At 51.9% G+C, this 9,478-nt stretch overlaps 1 protein-coding gene across 1 annotated transcript; it reads right to left on the bottom strand.

Annotated features, from left to right (window-relative positions):
* Window positions 1-427: 427 nt before the first annotated feature.
* BOD1 (biorientation of chromosomes in cell division 1) lies at window positions 428-5,594 on the bottom strand. The gene is made up of 4 exons (XM_039701388.1): window positions 5,404-5,594; window positions 4,270-4,394; window positions 2,417-2,617; window positions 428-1,256 (listed from the first exon to the last, which is right to left on the bottom strand). The coding sequence occupies exons 1-3, from the start codon at window positions 5,584-5,586 to the stop codon at window positions 2,419-2,421; spliced, it is 507 nt and encodes a 168-aa protein (XP_039557322.1). The 5' UTR covers window positions 5,587-5,594; the 3' UTR covers window positions 428-1,256; window positions 2,417-2,418.
* Between the last annotated feature and the right edge of the window lie 3,884 nt (window positions 5,595-9,478).

Here is a 9,478-nt window from a genome sequence, read left to right as displayed (position 1 = left end):
TCATTTGCTCTTTCTAAACTCTTGAACAATTTTTACCCCTGAATAAATGTTTCAGTTCCAAAGAAGTGGTTGAGAACCCTACCAGGAGGTAAAGTGTTCTTCTCTGTTGAGGGCTGCCCTTAAGGCCCTAAGGGAAAACATTTATTACACATTTGGAGCAGACTTTAACTCCCAAACCAACATCCAGGAGAGAAGCCTTTACTCACACAATCCTCAAAATATTTTACATTTTTGAGACTCTTCTGTGGAAAGGATACTAAAATAATCTTACTTCATGACAAGAAACAAGTCCAGGTTGTTAAACCTGGATTAACCCCTAAAATGTGTAAGGTCACAGCTCCAGATGGGTTCCAGCCATCAGGACTCCTGGATTTCTTTAAATAGTTTCTCCTTAAGAAAAACTGCTGAAGAAGCCAGGCCTCAGAGATGCTTTTTGAGGTGTTTTATTGCAAAAAGGTGTGGACATTTGCTGGCAGAACAGGTTATCACATTCTCCATTTGACTGTCATCCAGAGGACACTGCATGCATTCAAGCTGAAAGCATAGGACAGTTCCCACCAGGCACCTGAGAAAGAAAAGTCTTCCAAGCAGAAAAAGACAAATTTCCACCTGATCCCCTACTCTGGTGTGCCCTTTGCTCCCCAGAGTTCCCTGGGAAACAGGAGTGACATCAGCTATAGCACAGCCAACTGTAAACATGCTCCTGTGTTCAACAGAATTGATCTGGATGGTGGATCCTGAAGCTTCAGCTCCAGTTTTGAACAGGAAATGCCTTTCCCAAAGCAGGCAGTGCAGTGATTTCCACCTGTCCTGGCACCTGCTGCTCCCTGTAACCAGCAGAGGCACACGAGGCTTCTATCACAGCAAATCTGACAGCTCTACTTGGTCTCCAAAAAACACCCCACCCCCAAACCCTCCTTCCTCTCTTTGTGCTCCTTGTAGCACCTCAACCCTCTTCCCCACTCCCTCCAGACAGCAGACAACTCCCTTTTTCCCTTCCCACCCCTTGCCCAAAGGCATGACTGATGAATAGATGCTGCAGCTCACAGCAGAGATCTCTCCACACTTGGGCTGTCCCTCCACAGGCAGCACTCCAGGTGCACCTGAATTTCCCCATTTCAGTGCCTGTTTCCCACAGGCCTAATAAAGGTTAATCATCTTTGGCAGACAGCAACCCTGCACCAAAGGGAACAAGGAATCCATTGCCAGTCTAACAGGGCATGTTGCAACTGCAGCTGCTCAGCAGCAGGATCTCCCTGCAAGGAAAAAAAAAAAGAGATATTTTAGAGGATGTAAAAGCACCTTCACAAGTCAGTGCATTAGGACAGATTAGGCTATATTAACAACTGCACTTTGCTGTGGGCTATAATGGACTTTTAAACCACTTGAACCAGACAAATGCAAAAATTCAAGGCATTAAAGCTGCAAGTCACAAGCAAATAATTCAGGGTGATGCTACAGCCACTTAAACTTCTACTATTAAGCTAAACCCCTGTGCTGGTTGCTCTGCTAATTCCAAGCATTAGAACAGCCATTGTAGGTTCTTATTCCTCCTAAATAAATCAGTTGTGGATTATATGGAGCATTTTTGCTCTCAGAAAGCCCTGGCAGATGGAACAACAACTGACAATTAACTTCCTTTCATGCAGCATGGTTTTAAGTTCCCCCAGCAAAGCTGCAGATTGAAATTTCCCACCAAGGCAGTGGTTCCTCAATATCCAAAAGAACCTTTGCAACCTTAGCACAAGGTGTGCCCATCTTTGCTAAGACAGAGGAGCAGTTATGGCCCCCTGAGGCCCCTGGAGTTATTTTAATCACAAAAGCCAGAATGAACTTGTTTGCCACAAAGGCACCCTCAGTCCTTGCAGCTGGAAGATCCAGGTTGCTCTATTTAAATCAGTTTTGGAGTGAACAGTTTTTCACTCCCAGAGATGTTGCCCTTACTCCAGCAGGACTATTTTGGTCAGTGACAATTCAACACTCCAGTTTGTTCTGCAGCAGAGATACCCAAAACATTCAATGTTAAGGCACCATAACTTGTCACCACTCTATTCCCACTGTGTTTCAGTACATGATATGTATTTTTTATCCATTTGACACAGTTCTGAAGGCAATCCAGCCACTTCCACATTAATGCTGCTGGATATGCTTTTTCTTTTTAATAAAAGACCTTTTGGGCTGATCCAAACCCAGCTCTGGCAGAGTGCACAGTGTTCCTTGATAGCTGATTTACATCATCCCCATGTCTTAGTCCCAGTTATTTTTAGCAGCCACTGGAGTGGCAGAGGGCTGTGTGACAATGACAACAGGCTGCTGATCAAAGTGTCCCCCCTGCCAAGCCCTCCTCTATCTTGCACTGCACAAATGCAGAGATGAGGCACAAGGAATGTCAGCACTAAGTGCAGAGATACCAGACCTTTAGGAGGCATCCTGAGAGGGAGCAGGAGGATCTTTATTCTCAGGCTCTGGAGGAGGAGCTGGCACATTTTCCTCTTTCTTTTGTGCAGCCAAAAATTCATGAATCGCCCTCTCTATCTGAGGCCTGAAGATGTGGTTTAGTTTTGGATCCACCACCTGAGAAATAATTCTGTCCACTCCAGCTTCCAGCATTCCTGACCTTGAACAAAGACAAAGAAGTCATTCAACTCCTCAGAAAAACTTCTCCCCAATCTCCTCCAGAAACTCTCCAGAGCCCTCCTGTCAACTGCAATTAGCATTAACATGGTGAGAACTGCAGCCTACTCAGGAGATCCTTAACAGGGACTTGTTTCACTCACCTATTTCTCTCCCTGCTCCCTACAGAATTAACAACTCACATCTGGTCTCCCAGGTACTTAAATGACACCTTGGCCAAGAGCCACTTTTAACAGAGCTCCCGTGGAAACCAGGTCAACATGAAAGCAAACAAACACATTTTGGCACAAGAAGAGAAATAAGCTATTCTGAGGAGGAGGGCAGGTGAGAGCAAAGGCTTTTTTTTGGCTGAGTGGAGGGAGAAGAGCCCTGCCCCCTCACAACAGGACTGTCACTTGCTCCTTGTAACAGTCTAGACAGATGGGAATGAATTAAAAAAGGGTATGAATTATGAAAACAAGGCAGTGAGCACACAGCACAGGCTCTGGGCTGAGCAGCAGGAACTGGAGTGGCTGTGGCAGGCCCCTGGATGGTGGGGCACAGCCTGTCTGGGAGGGTTAAGTCATGTCTGCAAGGGAGCAGGGACAGGAAATGGAGATGTTCATGGCACTGGGAGGGGAGCCTCGGGATAGTGAGGCTGTGAAGGATGCAGAGACAGCAGCAACAGCAGCCTGGGTGGGCAGGACACACACCTGGGCACCCCCAGGGCTCAGCCCTGCCCTCCAGGAGTGACAGAGACTGTTCAGGCTCCCCTGGGGCTGTTCTTTACACTGCAACATTTTGTGTCATAACTCGTCCTCCTCTCCTTGACTAAAACTCAGCAGCTCTGGGAAGCAGCTTCTGTCAGTCACAGGATGGTTTGGGTTGGAAGGGACCTTAAAAATCATCCAGTGATGCCTGGCAGGGACACCTCCCACTGTCCCAGGTGCTCCCAGCCCTGTCCAGCCTGGCCTTGGGCACTGCCAGGGGTCCAGGGGCAGCCCCAGCTGCTCTGGGCACTGTGCCAGGGCTGCCCACCCTCACAGGAAGGATTTATTCCCAATATCCCACCTAACCCTGCTCTCTCAGTTGAAGCCATTCCCTCTTATCCTGTCCCTCCAGTTCTCTCCCCATCCTGTTGGCTCCTTCAGGCACCGTGAGGCCACACTGGGGTCACCCCAAAGCTCCTCCTGTCCAAGCCCAGCTCTGCCCATCCTGGTGCTCCCCAGTGCAGCCCATCCTGGTGCTCCCCAGTGCAATGTCTGGAGCAGCTGGACAGGAACTGGTGCAGAGATTGCTGTGAGAGGGGCTGGACTCACACACAAACCCTGGGCATCCTCAGGACTCTTTCTTTAAAGAATCTTTAAAGGCTCTTCTTTTTCCTGAAAGTTTAAGGTCAAGGTCATCCAGCTCAGTACAGCATTTTGCAGCAATAATTTGGACAGCAAATATAAATATTTCACCACTCCAACCCACCCATTTCAGGCAGAGCAACAATGTGCATTCTGGGGAGAGTGCAGCCTGCACTGACTCTCACAATGAGACTCAGGGAGGACAACAAAGTGCTGTGAAACACTGAATTGTGCCAGTGCTGCCTTGCCTTAGGTGGTTTAGGTTTACAAAATGGCATTTGCTGTGCAGGCTGCTGTCACTCACTGGATCACACTCTGCCTCAGCCCGTTCCGCAGCTGGTTCTTGTTCATGGCTGGGTTCCACTCCTGCTTGTCCAGGTGGGTCGAGACAAAGTTGTCAACTTTCTGCCTCAGGTTCTGATAGGCTGGCTAAAAAAAAAAAAAGGAAAATAAACGCAGTTCAGCAGCTCAAATAGCTCCCAACAGCCAGAGCCCTGCACAGTGCAGCTACTGTCACACACAGAGCCCTGCTGCCTGTGCTTCCCTCCCTGAACAAAGACAATCCTGTTTTCCCTGAGAACACAACTGGAAGTTGCACAGAACGCTCAGTGTTGTAATAATTCAACCAGCTGGGTAGACTGGGGCTGAAACTGCAGTGAAATGCAAGCTGTGCAGACAGAGCTTGTTTAAGCAGAGTTCTCGTGCCCCAGAATTCCGAGGAAACTGGCTGGGCAATGCTGTCACTGAACAAGAACCTGAATTATTTGCTTCTGTGGCACTGGCAGAGAAGATAAGAATAAAAACATAAAATTGTAATTTTAAATATAATTATTTGAGTTTTATCAGAGGAGCTGTGATTCCACTGAAGAGGAACTTAATTAACAAATTCATTTAAATGCTCAGGACCATCCACATCCTGGATGCAAGGGAAGGAGAAGAGGGAAACAGGGATGTTTGAGTTTGATGTGTCTGTCCTGCGTGAGGATGGCAGAGCCCAGGACAGGGCTCCTGCTGGAAGCACAAATCTTTGGGAAAGCAAAATTGACCAAAAAACGTTGAATTTTGACAGTCACTGGGAACAATCCAACTCAATACTGACAGCCCAACTCAATACTGGCAACAAATGATGAGGAGTTCGTTGTGGCTGAGAAAAAATTAATGTCAAAAATTAATGTCAAGCAGTCTGAGATAATCTACTCAGGAAACAAAGGTTAAAGGTCGGTTTGAGGGTTTGGGGCTACAGGGACGTTTGAGAATATGGGAATTTTTGAGATACAGCTTGGGAGCAGCACTGTTCCTATGGGAAGGTGTTTCCCCAGGAAAGCTGGGCTGAGGGAGGAAAGGCCGAGCCTGCTCCCGGCCCGTTCTCTGCCCGGGGTGTGGATGCGGCCGCAGGGCTGCCCCGAGCGCGGCGGGCCCGGCCTCGCTGCCCCGGTACCTTGGTGTCCACGTCGGCCAGGCAGTCGCGGCGGAAGCCGTCGAAGAGGCCGCGGCTCTTGAGCTGCTCCACGATGATGGCGATGAGCTGCGGGTCCCCGGGCGGCAGCGAGCCGGGGTCTGCGGGCCCGGGCCCCGCGGGCCNGCCCGCGCCCGCCGCGGCCCCGCCGCCGCTCTCCGACATCGCCCGCGGCCTCCGCGCCGGCGCGCGCCGATGGCGTCACCGCGTCGCGCTGCATCACGGGGAGGCGAGTTCTCCTCAACACGATGCTATACGCTGAGCAGTGCTTTAGAACTACAAATCCCAGCGTGAAGCGCGGCGCGGCCAAGCGAAGAGGCGGAAAGGCGGGCTCGTTGCTGTCGCGGTGCATCTTGGGAATTGTAGTTCACGGGACTGTGGGGACCCTCCCCGCATCCAGCGGCGGCGGTGTGGGATCAGCCGGCCGGGGCGGTCACAGGGCTCCCCGTGTTCCCCCGGAACGCGATCAGCCGGGCAGAGGACCCGGGTGTTCCTCAGCACGGCCCGGGTGCCCCAGGTGTGCCGCTGGACGCTCAGGGATCCCCCTGCCATGATAACAGCGAGGTTGTGACTGGCGCGTTTTTCTGTGCTGTAGTGAGCGCAGAGATAATGCAAATTGCGAAGAAAATACATGAAATTGTGTGGGATCGTGCTGTATTTCTATCGGGATCCGAGACCCGGCTGCCCTCAGCAGGGGCTGTGTGTGCTGGGACCATCGCTGACACCGGGAGCTGCCGGCACAAACCCCACACGCTGGGTTTGCTCCCTTGGGAGCCGTGTTGTACGCAATAAAGATATTCCCGTCCCGATCGGATATTCCCATCTCAGCCGGATATTCCCATGTTAATTCAGGAGGACAAGCAGTGCAGGAATGCAATCACAGAATCCCAGAACAGTTGAGGGACCTCAAAGTTCATCTTATTCCACTCCTGCATGGCAGGGACACCTCCCACTGTCCCAGGCTGCTCCAAACCCATCCAGCCTGGCCTTGGGCACTGCCAGGGATCCAGGGGCAGCCCCAGCTGCTCTGGGCACCCTGTGCCAGGGCTGCCCACCCTCACAGGGAGGCTCTGAGGAGAGAAGAGGGACAGTGGCAGCGTGCACAGACCCTGACACCTCCTGTGACAGCCGTGCTTTGGGGACACGCGGAGCTCCTGGCGCAGCAGAATCCGTCCCCGTGCCTGGTCACTGTCACTGCTGGGTCTCTGGGGTGGCTGTGGAACTCCCAGGGCTCATCCCGGCACTCCGGAGTGTCCCTGGAGTGGTTCCTGTCCGACACTGCCGGCAGCCCTCTGTCCCCTCCGGGTGACACTCACCCGGCACCGCTCTGGTGGGGCTGTGGGTGTCACTCCATGGCTTTTGACCTTCGTGCTGGTGTCACACGTGTGACAGCAGTGACAGGACAACCCAGAGACTGCTTAGAGCCAGGACAGGAGTTTGGTAAAACAGATCTGCCAGGACCCTGCACCTCCTCTCTGGGCAGGTTTTAGGGCACACGACCTTGTTTTCTCCCAAGGCAGGGGAGTCAGACTATCCCAAGTTGGAGGGGACCCACAGGATCATCTGGCCCTGCACAGCCCCAAAATTCCACCCTGGCATCCCTGGAGTGTCCAAACCCTCCTGGAGCTCTGGCAGCCTCGGGCTGTGCCCATCCCTGGGGAGCCTGGGCAGTGCCAGCACCCTCTGGGGGAAGAACCTTTCCCAAAATCCACCCTGACCATGCCCTGGCACAGCTCCAGCCCTTCCCTGGTCGCTGCTCGGGGACAGGGACAGGAGCAGGGACAGGAGCGGAGCCGCGGTGCCGTTCGGAGCGGGGAAGCAGCGCGGCCATCCCGGCAGGTGGCACCCGGTCCCCGTGCCGGTCCCCATCCCATCGCTGCTCCGTGTCACCCCGGGCAGGGACGTAATTAATGGGGTTTAGCCTCGCTATGGAGCCGGCAGAGGGGTGGCTCCTCTCTTGGTACCCTCGCAGCAACCAGGGAGCGATGGAGGGGGCGGGAATTTATTTATTTATTTATTTATTTATTTATTTATTTATTTAATTATTTATTTATTCTGCGAGATTTTCCTGCTGTCCTGGGCTGGCTCCTTCCCGCGGAAGAGCTGAGAGGCAGCGACCGCAAAGGCAAAACCCTTCAGCAGCACAGAATCCAGCCCAGGGTTTACTGGGGACTGCCCCGAGCAAAGATCCCTCCCAATTAACAAATTACTGGAAGAGACTATGAGCATTTGTGATGCAGGAGGGGAAAATCCTCAGTGCAACCTGCGGTACCGGGATGCTCCCGGCTGCTCTGGAGCTGCCCCGGGATGCTCCCGGCTGCTCTGGAACATCCCAGGGATGCTCCCGGCTGCTCTGGAACATCCCCGGGATGCTCCCGGCTGCTCTGGAGCTCCTTGCCCCCGTGCTGCTCCTGCTGTGAGGGATGCTCCCGGCTGCTCTGGAGCTCCTTGCCCCCGTGCTGCTCCTGCTGCAGGAGCAGAGCGCTGCTCCAAGTCCCCGTGTGAGCTCTGTGCCTTTTCCTGTGGCTGGATGCAGTGACCTCTTTCCCACGGTGGCACAATTGATGTTCCAAGGCAGAACAGAGGGGGCAAAGCAGGTAGTGATGAGATAATGAGGGTTCACGGGTTCTCTTACAAGCTGTGGGGTCGAGGTCAAGCGGTGTTTAATAGTTTTGAGATCTGGAGCAGGGGGGAAGAGAAAAACAGAGCGTTTAATCTGTTTTATCTGTGTGTTTTTGCCCAACATCACAGCACACAGCGAGAGCATTAAACTGTGGTGCCTTAGATAAAGCAGGCTGGCCCCCAGGGAGCAGAACTGTGAACCTCTCCTTGAATCACATCCCCAGTACAAAATTTATGAGATCTGTGAACTCTCCCTATATCCGTGGCCTCGAGGAAAGCTTCAGGCAGTTTCCACAGTTCAGGTCAGTAGAAGACTCAGGAAGGGAGAATTTTTGCCTGTTTGCTGTCGTGTTGCAGATGCAGTTCTCCTGATAGGATAAATGCTTAGGCTGAGAGGAAGCAAATTTGTAAAGCTTAGGGAGAAAGATTATTTCAGGTGAAATAAATAGAAAAAAAATGGTGTAGAAAGTTACTTGGATCAAGATGGCAATCAATGATTTTTTATTTATTTTCCTGTGTTAGAGTCCCCTTGAACCCCATTCCTTTGGCTGATCAGGGAGATGTGGGCATTAATTGTAATTTCAATTTGTGAAAAACCTGAATTCCAGTCACACTTTCTGTCACAGATGATCAGAGCCAGAGGTCAGTCCTTTCTTTGTCAGTCATCACTGCATTGCACATTTCCTCCATTCTCAGCCCCTTCTTCACCCCCCTCCTGTCACCACAATCACAAGAGCTGTAGAGCAGCACCTCTTCCCATGGAAATTCTGATATCACAGGGGAAAAGCCATCTCTGCTACAGCTGCCTGCAAAGAGTTCCTGGTTGTTGCAATTGACAAAACCAACTTGTTCCCAAAAAAGTGGTGTGAATGAAATCTATTTTCATGGGGGCTCGTTTCTGCTCCTTAAAGCTCTCAGTGAAAACTCACAATGTGATGCTGTATGAGCCAGAAGGTCCTGGAAGGGGTGTGGAGCTGGCAGGGTGTGAATTCCCATGTGGAATATGCAGCAGTGGAGTCCTGCCTGTGCTCACTCTCATTTGAGTCCTTGTTCCCTCAGCTTCTCATTTTCATGGGGTTTGTGTAAATCAGTTCCTGCTGCAGGGCGTGTTCTGTGTTAATCCTCTGTGGAGATGGAGTTTGTTCCTTCCTCAGCAGTGGGGACCAGATCTCCACCTCTGTGTTTGGCCTGGCACGATCCTGCCCATCTCTGATGCTCGGGAGCAGGGCAGCTGCTGGACAGGCAGGAAAAGCCAACATTCCAGAGCATCTCATCAACCCTGAGCTGTTTCTTCTTGAGATCCAGTCAAAGCTGGGTTCATCATCATCTTCATGAGGATTTCTTCCTGGAAAGGCATTGGCCCAGGGAGATTTGGAGTGCCCATCCCTGGAGGTGTCCAAGGAGGTGGCACTGAGTGCTCTGGGCTGGGGACAAG

The sequence above is a fragment of the Passer montanus genome, unplaced genomic scaffold (assembly GCF_014805655.1).
Source record: "Passer montanus isolate IOZ18808 unplaced genomic scaffold, ASM1480565v1 scaffold15, whole genome shotgun sequence".
Lineage (NCBI taxonomy): Eukaryota > Metazoa > Chordata > Aves > Passeriformes > Passeridae > Passer > Passer montanus.
Note: the sequence above shows the minus strand (reverse complement) of the source record. Positions and strands in the feature narration are given on the sequence as shown.